At 33.8% G+C, this 15,815-nt stretch overlaps 1 protein-coding gene across 6 annotated transcripts in view; it reads right to left on the bottom strand.

The window, feature by feature from the left end:
• RAPGEF6 (Rap guanine nucleotide exchange factor 6) overlaps positions 1-15,815 on the bottom strand; it is a 199,644-nt gene that overhangs the window by 134,961 nt on the left and 48,868 nt on the right. For 5 of the 6 annotated variants that reach the window (XM_078067544.1, XM_078067545.1, XM_078067538.1 and 2 more), the window contains exon 5: positions 10,151-10,220. The exons of the other annotated variant lie outside the window; for it this stretch is intronic. In XM_078067544.1, coding sequence (XP_077923670.1) covers positions 10,151-10,220 — 70 coding nt within the window. The remainder of the gene's footprint in view (positions 1-10,150; positions 10,221-15,815) is intronic. 6 annotated transcript variants of the gene reach the window in all.

Below are 15,815 nucleotides of genomic sequence, written 5' to 3'. Positions count from 1 at the left end.
TTTTTTGGTAAATAAGCTGATGTGGCACAGGCACCTGATACAGTTTATCAACATGTTGTAGAATTCGACTTACCTCCCTAAGACTCACCTTACTGTTTATGTTGTCCAGGTCTTCTATACCATTTTTTCTTCTACTTCATCTGTTCTACACTAAGAATAGAGGATTAAATTCTCTAGTAGTATATTTCTAGGTCTCATTGAATCCTCTGGAGTGTCTGTTTCATACAGAAGGTTTCTGTGTAATATGCTGCGAAGATACTCATGTGTTCTATCTCCACCATAAATTGTAGGTTTTAGCACTAAAAAAAAATCATCCTTCTATGTCACAGTTCATGAGCTTGAACTCAACTTTTGGTATTAAGATTACCATACCTGTCCCCTTTCATTTTCATTGGTCTAGTATGCCATTATCTACTGCTTTATTTTTAGCCTTCCTGAAACATTTGAATCACAGGATTGTCTCTCTAAATAGCAAAAAGGGGCACCTGGGTGGTTCAGTTGGTTAAGGGTCCAACTCTTGATTTTGGCTCATGTCATTATCTCAGGATCGTGAGGTCGAGCCCCACTTCAGGCTCTGTGCTCAGCATGGAGTCTGCTGGAGATTCTCTCTCCCTCTGACCCCACCCCCGCTCATGTGCACACTCTAATATAAATGAATAAAATCTTTAAAAAAATATTTTAAAAAATAAGCAGTATATAGCTGGGTCTTCTTTTGTGAACCAAACTGAAAATCTTTTCCTTATAATGGGTAGATGAAGCCATTCACATTTATTGGTATGACCAATATTGCAGGTTACAGTTTTATAACATTTTATAATTAAATGTACCTTACTGCACTTCTCTATGAAATGTATATTCTTTGCTTCAATAAAAAATTGTTTTTGTTACTTAGGAAAACCTGTATTTTTGTTCTACTGGTTACTTTTGAACTTAAACCTTTTAAAAAGGTTTGTCTCTGTATTCTTTTCTTCCTCACACATTTTTTTCCTGAGATATAATTCACATACCATAAAATCCTCCTTTTAAGTATACAATTCATTGGTTTTTAATATATTCACAAAGTTGTGCAACCATTATCTAGTTCTAGAACATTTTTATCATTCGAAAAAGAAACCCTATGCCCACTGGCATCGACTTTTTGTCACTATGAATCTCCCCATTCTGGATATTTCATGTAAATACAATCATATAATATGTGGTTTTGTGTGTCGATTTCTTAGAACAATGTTTTCAAGATTCATCTATCTATATTACAGCATGTATCAATACTTGATTCCTTTTTGTTGCAGCATAATATGCCATCACGTGAACATAAAACATCTTGTTTATCTGTTTATCAGGTTAAAGGACATCTGGTTTGTTTCTACTTTTCACCTATGATGAATGTTAGGAACATTAGCACACAAGATTTTATGTGGACACATGTTTTCAATTCTTTTGGGTATACATGTGGGAATGGAACTGATGGATCATATGGTAATTCCATTTTTAACTATTTCATGAACTATCAAATTGTTTTCCAGAGAAGCTGCACCTCTTCATTTTTCTACCAGCTACACATGAGGGCTTTGTCTATACCCTTGCCAATACTTGTTACAGTTCACTTGTTCTCTTACCTCTCTTTTACTATCTGTGGTGATACATAGTCTTCCCGGGGCCTGTTGTGCTTCTACACAATTTGTTGCATTTGCCAAGAATGCACAGTCCTAACCACTCATTAACTGGGCCATTTCTCAGAGTTGTGCTTGTAGTGAGCAATCCTGAAGGATGAGGTAGTCTCCTGCTGAAAAACGAGCAGGCTTGTTCACTATAAAAGCAGTATATTCCCCAAACTCAGGGATTCTTAGTTGCAGTGCAAACCTACTATGTGTGTAGCATCACCGTAGGCCACCCAGTACTGCCTCCATGAGATCTAGGAAGAGGAAATCTACAGAAATATGCTAATGATATGCTACTCACTATACCACAAGTAAAAAAAAAAAGTTGTTTCTGACCCACAAGTCTTATGTCTTCTGCCAATATCCATGAAACAGTGAACTATTAGATTATATAGTTATCAAATCCCAAACTTTATAATTACCCAGTTGAGGAGTTTTTATTGTTATTTTAACACTCTCACCTATTCTTTATGCAACAAACAACCATCAATAAGCTTATTCTTTTTCCTATTTCACTCTCCCTTTTCCTTTTCTTCCTTTTATTACAGCTATTCTGTCACAACATATAGTAGTCTTTCCCTCACATCTCTACCTTTTAGTCTTACTAATACATTTATGTATTTTAAAGATCATTGTTTCTTTTGGAGGTTTTTCTGGTTATTTCTCAGTTGAATAAAATATCCTCTAGCAGATTCCTTAAAAACAGCTCATGGGTGCATAATTCCCTAAGTTCTTTTATGCTGAGAACCGTTTTTCCATAACCTTGATAAAGACAATATGGCTGACCTAAAATCCTTAGTTCATACTTTCTCTCTTTTTTAAAGATTTTATTTATTTGAGAGAGAGAGTGAGAGAGAGAGAGAGAGCACAAGAGGGGGTAGGGTCAGAGGGAGAAGCAGACTCCCTGCTAAGCAGGGAGCCTAATGAGGGACTTGATTCCGGGACTTCGGGATCATGACCCAACCTGAAGGCAGTCGCTTAACCAACTGAGCCACCCAGGCACGCACTTTCTCTCTCTTTTTTAAAGGCTGCTCTACTTGAGCCTTGTTTTGGTTGTCCCTGGATTTTTAATATTTCTTTTTTTAAAAAAAGAACCACTTATTTTAGAGAGAGAAAGAGAGAACACGTCAGAGTGGGGGAAGGGGTAGAGGGAGAAAATCTTAAGCAGATTCCCTTCTGAGCACGGAGCCCTATGCGGGGCTCAGTCTCACGCCCCATGAGCTCATTACCTGAGCTGAATTCACAAGTCAGATGCTTAACCAAACTGAGCCACCCAGGCACCCCCCAGTGGATTTTTTGTATGTCTGAATCAGTGCAATTCGTTTGCCTTTGGAAGTTATGTCGTGTTTCTGCCTGTAGACATAAAGGATTTTTATCTTTGAAATCAAATAATTTTATTAGGAAATGTCTTAGAAATGATCATCCTGGGCTCATTTCCCCAATACCCAGTAGACCCTTTAATAAGTGTGTGTAGATTTGAATCTTTTTTCAATTTCTAAACAATTTTCATTAAATATTGCTTTAAACATAGTTGCTTTCCATGGATTTTCCTCTCCTGAGACTCTTAATTATGAATGTTATCCTTTCATTGCCTATCTTCAATTTCCACTATTTTTCTCTGCCATTTGTTTTATTCCAGCTTCGAGATAGAATTCACATATAAGATTGTGTAAATTCAAGGTATAAAATGTGTTGTTTTGATACATTTATATATTGCAAAATGAGGATCACCACTGCCTTAGCTAACACCTCCATCACATCACATATTTACCATTTCATTTCTGTGGTAAGAAACTTGAAAATCTGCTCTCTTAGTAACTTTCAAGTACATAGTATCTCTGACACTTTCTACTTCATTCTTTTTGTCATTTTCATTTACTTGCTTTTCCCCTACCTTTCTTCAATTCTTATTTCCTTTAATTAAAGTGTAGTTGACACACAAAGTTATATTAGTTTCAGGTATACAACACAGTCATTTGACAAGTTTACATATTATGCTATGCTCAAATGCAGCTACCATCTGTTAACATATATTACAGTATCACTGACTATATTCCTTATGCTGTACCTTTCATTCCTGTAATTTATTCATTCCATAACCAGAAGTCTTTATCTCCCACTCCCATTCACCCATTTTTGCCCAACCTCCACTCCCTTCCCCTCTGACCATCACTTTCTTCTATTTATAGGTCTGATTCTGCTTTTTGTTCATTCTTTTTTTCAGATTCCACATGAGTGAAATCAATATGGTATTTGCCTTTTCCAGTCTTATTTCTTTAGCATAATACCCTCAAGATCTCATCCTTTTTTATGGCTGATTAATATTCCACTGAATATATACTGTATCTTCCTTATCCATTTATCTATCGATGAACACTTAGGTTGCTTCCAAATCTTGGTTATTGTAAATAGTGCTGCAATAAACATAAGAGGACATGTATCTTTTCATATTAGTGTTTTTGTTTTCTTTGGGTAAATACCCAGTTGTGGAGTTACTGTATCATATGGTATTTCTTTTTTTAAATTTTTTGAGGAACCTCCATGCTGTTCTTCACAATGGTTGTACCAATTTACGTTCCCACCAACAGTGTATGAGGATTCCTTTTTCTCCACATCCTCACTAACCCTCCCTTATTTCTTGTCTTTTGATTTTAGCCATTTTGATAGGTGTTAAGGTGCTATCTCATTGTACTTTTGATTTGTTCGATGCACCTTATTAAACTTTCATTTGAGTGTATTCTCCCTGGGGCATCCTGTAATTTATTTATTTTATAGATATATTATCAGTATTTTTTTTTCCTATGCCTTCCATTTCTTTACTGAGTTTGTACTTTTTTTTTTTTTTTTTTTTAAAGATTTTTATTTATTTGAGAGAGAGAATGAGAGAGAGAGAGCACATGAGAGAGGGGAGGGTCAGAGGGAGAAGCAGACTCCCTGCTGAGCAAGGAGCCCGATGCGGGACTCGATCCTGGGACTCCAGGATCATGACCTGAGCCGAAAGCAGTCGCTTAACCAACTGAGCCACCCAGGCACCCGAGTTTGTACTCTTTTTATTCCACTTTTCTTCCCGTTTTCATTTCTTGGTTTTTGAATTTCTGATTTTACATTTTTAAAAAATGTCCTCAAATGCTTGATTGAATATGTTTGTATCTAAGTATGGTCAGTTTTCATCTGAATTTTTTTTTTTTTTTTTTTTCCTGGGATGGAGATGAATTTTCCTCGGTATATAACGAAGCTCTTCTTTTTTGGTAACAACTATATATACTTTTATTAATCCTCCCTTTTTATCTTTTTTACGGTATTGGGATATTTTACAAGATTCCTAGTTTAAAAGGAAATTAACAAATACTCTGAGGGCCAGATATTTAGGGTATTTTTTCTTTTTGTCTTGCTGGGAGTGGAGGGAGCATTATAAGACTGATTTTCTTATCATGGAACACTATATCTAAAACTAATGATGTAATGTATGGGGATTAACATAACAATAAAAAAATTAAAAAAAAAAAAAAAGACTGATTTTCTGTTCACCTTGTCTTGCAGGAACTGAAAACTTCCCAACATGCTTTTCTTCAACACTTAAATACCAGAGGGAGTTTATCTTCTTTTTACCTTTTGTCTTAACCCTGAAGATACACATTTAGAAGATGATGTAAATCATGTAAATCATTCCATTTTAAATGACTTCCCTATAGTTTGTGTTCTGCTTTATCATACATACACACCCACAATTTTGAAGTTAGTGTGGAGTGGCAGTGCAGGTTAACCCTAGGTCCACTTGGTAGCTTCCATCTTGTGTGTTTTCTGCAAATCTGCTTGGTTGGATTTTGCTCACTACAAAGCCTTGCTGAGGGTTGGGAAAAGACAAGAGTGTGAGAGATAATATACTGAGAATTGGTGGGTTTTCTCCCCTTACTTAGAATTATTTTCAAAATTTGGTTTTCTCTGCCTTCAACTTATGCCATGAACATAGTTTATGTATAGATTTCTTTTACTCTTCTTGTAGCTCTGTACTGCTTTTGAAGGAAATGTTGGGAGACAGGTAGTTAAGTGGTTACCACTGTCTTCAGCTACCCAGAAGAGTTGAGATCTAAAAGTTAAAGTAAGGAACTAACAAATTCTATAAGGCAGGGTTTGTTGGTGGCTCAGTCATTTAAGTGTCCGACTTGTGATTTCAGCTCAGGTAATGATCTCAGGGTCCTGAGATCGAGCCCTGTATCTGGCTCTGCGTTCAGTGGGGAGTCTGCTTGACATTCTCCCTCTCCCTCTATTCCTCCTCCCAGTAGTGCTTATTCGCAAGCACACTCTCTAAAACAAATCTTTAAAAAAAAAATTCTATAAAGCAATAAAGGTTAAAAGTTCAGTAATATCATCATGGGGAAGGTCTTTCTAATAATAAGTATGAACACTAGCCAGAAACTTTTAAGAGGAAAACTCTATAGATAAAAAAAAAACTTAATGCAAAATTTATTTTAGCTGAAGTGAAAAAATGATTTATTTACAGTCTCCTATAAGCAAAAGGGCTCATTTATTAACAAAAAGCTCTTAAGAAAAAAAAATAATCCATTGTACCTGGAGAGTCTGACTTTTGATTTGGCCTGTCATGATCTCAGGATACTGGGAGAGAGCCCTGCGTTGGGCTCAGCACTCAGCAGGTAGTCTGCTTAGGGTTCTCCCTCTCTCTCTTTCCCTCCTGTTCTGCCCCTCCCCCACTGTGCTAAAATAAATAATTACAAAAAAAAAATCCAACTAGAAAAATGGACAAGACATATGAATATTAAGAAAAACAAATCCCCTATAAGGCATATGAAAATATGCACAAAACAAGGAAATTTCCTTTTAACATGTCAGATTAAGATGACTAACGTATCAGGTGATCAGAAAGATGCTCAGTAACAGGCATTCCCAATCACTAGTGGCGTTATTAAAATTTGTACACATACATACATAGTAAAACCATTTGAAAGAACTTCATGCACTCAGATTAAGTTCTTTCATGAATTCTAAATAATTTCAGCTAAAAAATACTGAGGTACCAAAGATTTATACTGATACAAAATATCAACACATTTTTATATGTCAAAAGATGTAGTATCAGGGTGCTTGGCTGGCTCAGTCAGTACAGCATGCGACCACTGATCTCAGGGTTATGCGTTCAAACCCCACGTTGGACATGCGGCCTATTAAAAAAAAAAAAAAAAGATGTAATAATGTTGAAAAGCTAAAAAAAAGAAAAAAAATCACATGGCATTTTGACAATAAAATCCTTCAGAAATCTCAAAAATAAAAATCTTAAAGCTATTGCAAATAATTTTCTCCTATAACTTATAAAGCATTTTTTTTACTATGCTGCTCACCAAGGAAATGCGGTTTTGGAATTCAAAAATTACCAGCCAACAGTCAATCAATAAATACTTGATGTGCAACTCTTCATCTCAAGGTCATGAGTTCAAGCCCCACATTGGACACAGACCTCACTTAAGGAAAAAAAAAAAAACAAACCATAAAAAACTTGATGTGATTTTTTGGTGATTTTCAAAGCTTTTATATACACATAAGCAAATTTTTTCTGAAACATCGGAGCATAAATTGACCCTAAAATGTGTCAACATGTATTTCCTAATAACAAAGACTTTGTTTCATATAACCTCAGTAGAGTTCTTAAAACCAGGGAATTCAGTATTATCTAATCCACAAGTCCATATTCAAATTACATCAACTATGCCCAAAGCATCATTTATAGCCACAATGCCCTTCCAATTCCAGGATTTAATACAAGATCAAGTATTGTGTTTAGTTATGTCTCTCTTTTTGCCTTTAATCTGGAACAATTCTTGGTCTTTTTCTGTGTTTTTTGATACTGGAATATTTAGAGTACAGGCTAGTCAATTGGTAAAATGTTTTCAATTTGTTTTGTCTGGTATTTTCTAATGACTAGATTCAGGTATGCATTTCTCACAGGAATTATCACAAAGGTCATATTTTGTCCTCATTCTATTAGAAGTAGTAGTTTATCAGTTTGTGCCCATATTGATGGTGGTAGCAATGATTTTCATTATAGTGGTATCCTCCATATTATCCCCAATAAAAATTTGTGAATTTTTCTCTTCATAAATGATTTGTGGGGAGATATGTTGAGATTATGTAAATATTGTTTTCTCAAACAGTGGCCCACAAGTTTTCGCCTTCATTAATGATTTTCTAAGATCATTTCTTCTATATTTATTAGTTTGCATTCAATTATCAGGAAGAATTTTTCCTTCTTCCTCATTCATTCATTCATATGATTCATATTATAAATTCTTATATATAAGGGTACCATTAATTACTATGAATTTTTATGTGGATTCTCAAATTGTCCCAGATTTAGCCAACAAGAGTCCCTTTAATCTGGTTCTTCTGTCCTTTTGCCAGGTTCCTAATGTTTCTCTGAGTATTTCCTTACTTTTAGGGTGGGTGACTGAAACATTTTATACTTTGATATAGAGTTAAATTATAATGAATTACCATATACTTAACGAGTTATATATACTTAAAACGAGTTATATATACTTAAAATATGTGTATTTGTGCATGTTAATCCTCTAGCTAGCAGCACTTTCTACAGTGTTACAGGCAAGGAATTCTTCAACTACTCTGGATAAGTAAATACACTGATGATAATGGAAATCACGTTTTCTGTTAGAGAAAGAAAGCAGCGAAGAAGAAAGGCCAGAATAAATTCTGGGTTTTAAACACAGATACAGAAAAATAAATATAGACGTGTATATGTAAGTGTGTGGGTATACATACACTCACATATGTATTTTCTAGCTCTGTTCACTGAGAGGCCCTCTAAGCAAAAAGGCACCTAGAGCAATGAAAACAACGGGCAGCCTTATCTTGGCTTTAAACACTGTCCCCCACTAAAAGCAAGCAGGTCTCCTTAGAGACTGGTCTGGGCAGAAAAGCAGCTTTCCCTTTAAATTAAGGGGAAAATTAATAATTTATGAGTGATTAATTTCTACTTAAATAATAACTTTACACTGAACACTTAAAAATGGTTAAGATTAAGTAAATTTTATGTTGTGTATTTTAGCACAATAAAATTAAACAACAAAAAAACAATGTATATGAGAATACTGCAGTAAAAAGCACTATTCTTTCCTGATAAAGTACAAAAAATACAAAATACATCAACTGACAAATAAATGAGAAAACTAGTACTGCCTGAGGCAGTTTTCTTGCAATGCCCCTCAATACATTTATTTAGAAGAGAGAGTTCTGAGGACTTATTTGGATATGCTATGTATAGCAACACTTAAAGAAAAAAAACATAATACACAGTCCAAGCCTTGAACAAACTTCAATTTAATTAACATTCACTGAATACTTACTATGCAGGCAGCACTCTGCAATACAATGGAAGACACAAAGTGAGTAAGACATAATTTTTGCCTTTTAGGAGCAAAAAATTCTTCTGCTTACATGAAATTTATGACACTGAGTGCATGATAATGTAGATGATCCAGTTTGGAGAAGAGAAAACAAACTATGTGAAGATGTGAAGCTTTGAGCCCTGACATTAAAATGCATAATTAAGAATGTAACCTCACTTCTTAATAATTTAAAATCAAATCAGATGACATGATCATCTACATGAGACGCTAGCAGGACAATGAGTCCATTCAATATAAGCAATTTTTCTAGTAAGGTCATCTCAGAACAAGGTAAAACAAAGTTGTGTTCTTGGTTCTTTTTTTTTTTTTTTAAAGATTTTATTTATTTATTTGAGAGAGAGAGAGAATGAGAGACAGAGAGCATGAGAGGGAGGAGGGTCAGAGCGAGAAGCAAACTCCCTGCCAAGCAGCGAGCCCGATGCGGGACTCGATCCCGGGACTCCAGGATCATGACCTGAGCCGAAGGCAGTCGCTTAACCAACTGAGCCACCCAGGCGCCCCATGTTCTTGGTTCTTTTAATGCTAAAAAAACCAGAATAAAGTGAGGTTTTCTAATGTTACATCAACTACCTAGATTTCTTAGTAACAAGAATTATTCCTTAATTACACTCTTAAAGTAAAAATATTAAGATCTAAACCATTTTGTACTTGGATATAACTATGTGTCTCTTTTTCTCTCTTTCCCTCAAGTTCAGCACACAGAATATGGATGTTCAAAGATTATTAACTAAATTGAATAGGAAAAGAGAAAACACTTGAAAAGTCAGGGTGCCTCTAATAAGGCCTTCATTAAAAATTTCTGGTAGAAGTAGTAAAAGAAATCACCAAATTTGGAACATGATATACAGAATTATATCACTTTTTAAATCCTCTCAAGGATCAGAAAAAATTTAAAGTAGATAAAAACTTATCAAATTTGGTGTATAGGTCTGATGTTACTCAATATTTTAAAAGTCACAGTAATGGAACCTCCTTGAGTGTTTAAAATCCTACTACATTTAAAGTTGAAACTGAAGCATATCAAAAAAACAATTCAGCATTCTTTAAAGTTCTTACCACAATCATTTCTGAAGGCTCTAATACAAGACAATCACATCCTCTTTTTCCTCCAAACTGCTTACCAAAACTATAAAAACAAAAGAACAATTTCTTTAGCAAAAATTATAGATAAAATATATCAATATAGGAAAAAATAAAAAACAACCCCGCCCAAAACCCTAAATGTTAACCAAAAAATTACAATCCTATCACTTATACAAGATTTTCTTAAAAACAAACCAAAATATCTTTCTTCATATTTACCCTGATATAACTGATCTCAACATATTTTGTGTGAAAAATCTTTTAAAATATCTGCCTTTAACTCTTCTCTAAAACTTTTATAGTTTAGGATACTCGCCTAGTCTCAAACCTTGAATTTGGTATAATGTTGAATTAACATAAAAACACCTAAGAAAGAATGAAGCCCTAACTATGGAATATTTTCTGAAAATAAATTATTATAATATTTTGGGAGCAGTAATCAACAAAAGATAAAAAGAACTTTAAAAATATATCCACATTTAAATATATAAATAAATATACTAAGATACACATGTGATTTATTTTTCAGAAATACTGCTGGGGAATCCCTGGCTACCTCTTTCAAAAAACTGTAACTGGGTTAGTTCTAAAAGAAAATATATTTCTGTATTCTTCACCTGGGAGAAAGACTTCTCAGCAATCAAAAAAGGAAGCATTCATATAGGAAAAACATAACATTTTCATTTTAAAAGAGAAACTGAATGTTTTAAAAGGATGGAGGGATAGGATAAAATACTTGCTAATAAAATACTTGCTAATTATTTAAGACACAAAATGTTAACATATGGAGACCACACTTAAATTGTAAAAAGCAATCTAAAATATTACATCAATGAAAATTAAGTACCATGGCCAATTATAAAATATCTAAAATATAACTACAAACTAACCAAATTAAAAAGAAACTCCACTAATCAACCAAAATATAAACTACTAAAAAGTAAACATAATGAGGAAATATAGGTCATTTATAAAACACTATATAATTTTATAGACTAGAGTGACTGAATGAAGAGACCTATCATGTACTTTTATGAAAAGGCTCAATTTTCTAAAAACGTCAATTCTTCACAAAGTATAATGTTATACACAAATATTAGTTCATAACAAAATCCTAAGGTACCTCCTTAGTGCAGTAGGCAGCATGTCAGTCTTGTAACAAAATCTTAATGTCTAAATGTAATAAATCACTCCTGAACATAAAAAAAATCACTTTTGTTTTTTCTTAAGCACTATAACTATTTTTTCCCCCAAACTGTAATAGCATCTAATGCATAAAAAATTAGAAGTAAATTTGTGGAAGTTTCTTTCATTGAAGATACAGTAACAGGGACCAGATTTATTCTCCTACCTAAAAAAATGAGAAAACTCATACAAAATATATAAAACAACACAGTTTCAACACGTATGATTCCTAAGAGAGAAAATAAAGAACTTAAGATGACGCCTATAGTATCCCATTTTACCACCAAGAGGAAATCTCTAGGCCATTTAGCTACATGCCCTAGATCAGAATTAGCAAATTGCCTTCTCTATGTCTAGTATGTTCAAAAGCTTTATCGTGAACAGGTTTTAGATTTTTTCAATTTTTTTTCTTTTTTTACTGAAAGAATATGGTTTTTGTCCATTATTTTACTAATACAGCATACTGTATTAGTTGATTTATGAATGCTAAGCCTTCTTGCATTCTCAAGATAACCCCAACTTACTCAGTTTCTAATACTTTATTAATATATACCTGGATTTGGTTTGCTGTTATTTTGTTAATGACTGCTGCATGTACGCTCATGAAAGATAACAATGTGTAGTTTGCTTTTCTTGTGTTGTTTTTGTCTGTGTTAGTGTTAGATTAATACTGGACTCATAAAATAGGTTTTAAGTGTTCCTTCTTTCCCCATTTCCAGAAGAGTTTGTACAGGATAAATAACAATGCTTCCCTAAATACCTGAAAACACTTGGCAGTAAAGCCATTTGGGCCCAGCCTTTTCTTTGTGGGAATAAATGTAATTATCAATTTAATTTCTTTACTTTTTCATAAATATATTCCAAGTTTCTTTTTCAGCCTATTTATGGTAATGTATGTCTTTGTAAGATTTGCCCTGTTATAAAGTAGCTTATAAAATTTTTAAATACTTTTAACTTCTGTAGGATATTAATATCTCTTCTTTCATACCTGATTTTGGTAATATGTGCTTTCTCTTTTTTAAATGATCAGTCTATCCCAAAGTTTATCAGTTTTATTGACCTTTTCAAAGAACCAACTTTTCCTTTCATTGATTATTTTCTATTGTTTTTCTGGTTTTTATTTCATTGATTTCCACTCAAACTTTACGTCTGTTTCAAATTTACTTTGCTATTCTTATTAAGATGAAAACTTAAGGTGACTGAATTGAGACCATTCTTCCTTTCTCATTAAGTTACTATAAATTTAGTGTTGTAAATTTCCCTCTAAATTCCCCCTTTAGGGGAATCTTCGTATTTGTTATGTGTTCACTTTCATTCATTTCAAAACATTTTCTAATTTCTGCTGTCAACTTTTCCTTGATCTATGGGTCATTTACAAATGTTTTGTTTAAATTCTCATATTTCTTCCTGGAATTCATTTATAATTTAATTCCAATATACTCAGAGAATAAACCCTGAGTAATTTCAACCTTTTTAAATTTACTAAGATGTTTATAGTCTAGAATATGCTCTATCCTGGAAAATGATCTATAAGCCTGAAAAAAAAAAAAGTATCAAAGTGGTAATAGTACTTCTCAAACTATCTGTCTTTACTAATTTTTCAATCGAGTGGTTCTACTGATGATAGAGTTTTGAAATCTCCAGCTGTAAGAGTTCAATTTCTACTGATCTTTTCAATTGTCAGTTTTTACTTCTAGTATTTTAGGGCTCTATCAGTACAAACTGTTTTATGTTCCTAATACATTCATCGTTTTACAACTATGAGAATTTGCTCTTAGTCTCTAGTCACATATTGGGTTTTATAGTTGATTTTGATTGATGTTGATATGACCACTCCAGTTCTCTTATGAATACAACTTGCCTACTATATCTATTTCTATCCTTTTACTTTAAATGTATTTGTGCTTTGAACCTTAAGTACTGCCTAAAGACAACATATAATTGGATCTTGGATTGTCACAGAATCTGATAAAGCATCTTTTAACTAGAGTGCCTAGACCATAATATGTAATGAAATTACTGACATGGTTTGATTTTCCTACTTACTTTGTAAATGCCCCATCCTTTCTGTCCCTCTGCTCCTACACTACTGCCATCATCTCTGATGAGCAGTTTTAGTCTACTGTTTTAATTTCTGTGATGATTTTTAAATGTTCTTTAAATCCTATTAAATTCTTAATAGTTCACCTAAGGATTACAACATGCACACAATATGCAACAATACAAGGCAAGGCTGTCCACTCTCACCACTTCGAACCAACAATGTACTAGAGATTATAGCAGTATAATAACACAAGAAAAAGAAAATTAAAGGCACAGAGAATGGGTACGAAGAAGTAAAATGTCTTTACCAGAGATGACCCATCCTATATGTGGCAAACTCTAAGGACCCATAAACTTTCCTAGAAAACTTAGAGTGTACCACGGCCACGGGACATAACATCAATATGTAAAATCAACTGTGTTTCTATACACTAGCAATGAAAAAAATAAACATGAAATTAAGCATGCAATGCTATCCAGAGTAGGATCAAAAAGAAAAATATTTGGGAATAGTTGGACTAATGGACTAATACACTAAAAAATGCAGAATTACAACATAGCATAGCATCCAACACAGCATCATCCAATCTACAAATATGGACTGTTTTTACATATATTTACATCTTTGATGATGCTATGTTGTTAAGACTTCAAGTCTCCCTCAAATAATCTACAGATTCAAAGTATTTCCAGACTTCCAGTTTCTGTTCTGGCATGTAAGCATCTTGGAAAACGCCATCTGTCTTAGTAACAAGTAAAAAAGTGAACAAACCAATACATCACCAACCTTTCTTGATATGTACGAGAAGTAAGGTAACAAGAACAAACTGCTGCCCCCAAATTGAATGTAATGACAGAGAAGTCCAGAAAAACACAACTTTGAGTAGCAATCGCTGCAGGATCTAGTGCCATGGTAAGGAAAATTGAGCTGTAATTGAGGAACTGCTGGAAGCTCAGTGTGGACAACTCTGAGAGTTAAAAACTTCAGAGAGACACAATCCATGAAAGGGTCCCCATACTTTGAGTTTTACTTCATTGATCTCTACCAGGTTCTCACAGAGAATAAAAAAAGCCCCTTGTACTTCTGGCAGGGGAAGGGAGAAAAGGAACCATTTTGAAACATCCCACAGCATTCTGTTCTTCTTCACAAGGTCTGCCCATGAGAGTCTAAGAGACTCAAGTTGGCTCTAGCCTTCCATAAGAAGAAAGGGAAATATCCCACTCCCACCCACTCTAGCAATCCTGTCCCACCTAAAAGGTGGGGGAACGGGGGAGAAACTGAGGAATACATGTAAAGTTCATACTTCAGAGGTAACGGCTCACCAAAAAAATAAGATCTAATCACAGGACTACAAAATGCTTTCCCTCCTCCCATACTTTATCAGAATATTACTAAAAGACTATTTACAGCAGTTTCTTTTACCACAGTACATCATGTCTGGCTATCAAGTAAAAGTGACAAGGCATACTAAAAGACAAAAGACACAGATGGAAGAGATAGACCAAGTATCAGAACCAGACTCTGATAGGGCTGGGATGTATAAGAATTATACACCATGACCAAGTAGGATTTAACTCAGGTATACAAGGATAGTTCAACATTCAAAAAAAATCAATTAATGTAATCAATCATATTAAGAGGTTAAAAAAAAAAAATAACACAATCATACCAACAGATGCAGAAAAAGCATTTGACAAAAACCAAAACCCATTCATGATAAAAACTCAGTATACTAGGAGTACAGGGTAACCTCCTCAACTTGATTATGACTATTTACAAAAACGAATAGCTAATATCTACTAAGATGAGAACCTAAGCAAGGATGTCCCCTTCTCAACCACTGCTTTTCAACATTATACTGGAGGACCTAACTAATACAGTCAGAAAAGGAAACAAAAGGTCTAAGGTTGGTAAGGCAAAGATAAAATTATCCTGTTCACGGATGACATGTTTATCTAAGTACAAAATCTAGGGGGGAGGGAACCCAAAAATACTTCTGGTATAAGCTATTATAGCAAGGTTGCAGTATACAAGTTTAATATACAAATATCAATTACTTTCCTATATACTATAAATGAACAAACGGAATTTGAAATTAAAAAAAAAAAAAACACAATGCCATTTCCGTTAGCATCCAAATAAATAGAAAATTCTATGGTAAAAATCTACCAGAATAATGTACAAGGTCAGTATGATGAAAATTATAAAACTCTGATCAAAGATATTGAAGAGCTAGACAAATGAAGAGAGATTCCAAGTTCATGGACAGAAAAACTCATTGTTGTCAAGATGTCATTTCTCCCCAAGTTGAATTATAGATTCAATGCACTTCCAATCAAAATCTCTGGAAGTTATGCGATTATTGAAAAACCAATTCTAAAGTTTACATGGACAGGCAAAAGACTTAGA

The sequence above is a fragment of the Halichoerus grypus genome, chromosome 2 (assembly GCF_964656455.1).
Source record: "Halichoerus grypus chromosome 2, mHalGry1.hap1.1, whole genome shotgun sequence".
NCBI classification, from domain to species: Eukaryota; Metazoa; Chordata; class Mammalia; order Carnivora; family Phocidae; genus Halichoerus; species Halichoerus grypus.
This window is presented reverse-complemented; position numbering and strand designations above follow the sequence as displayed.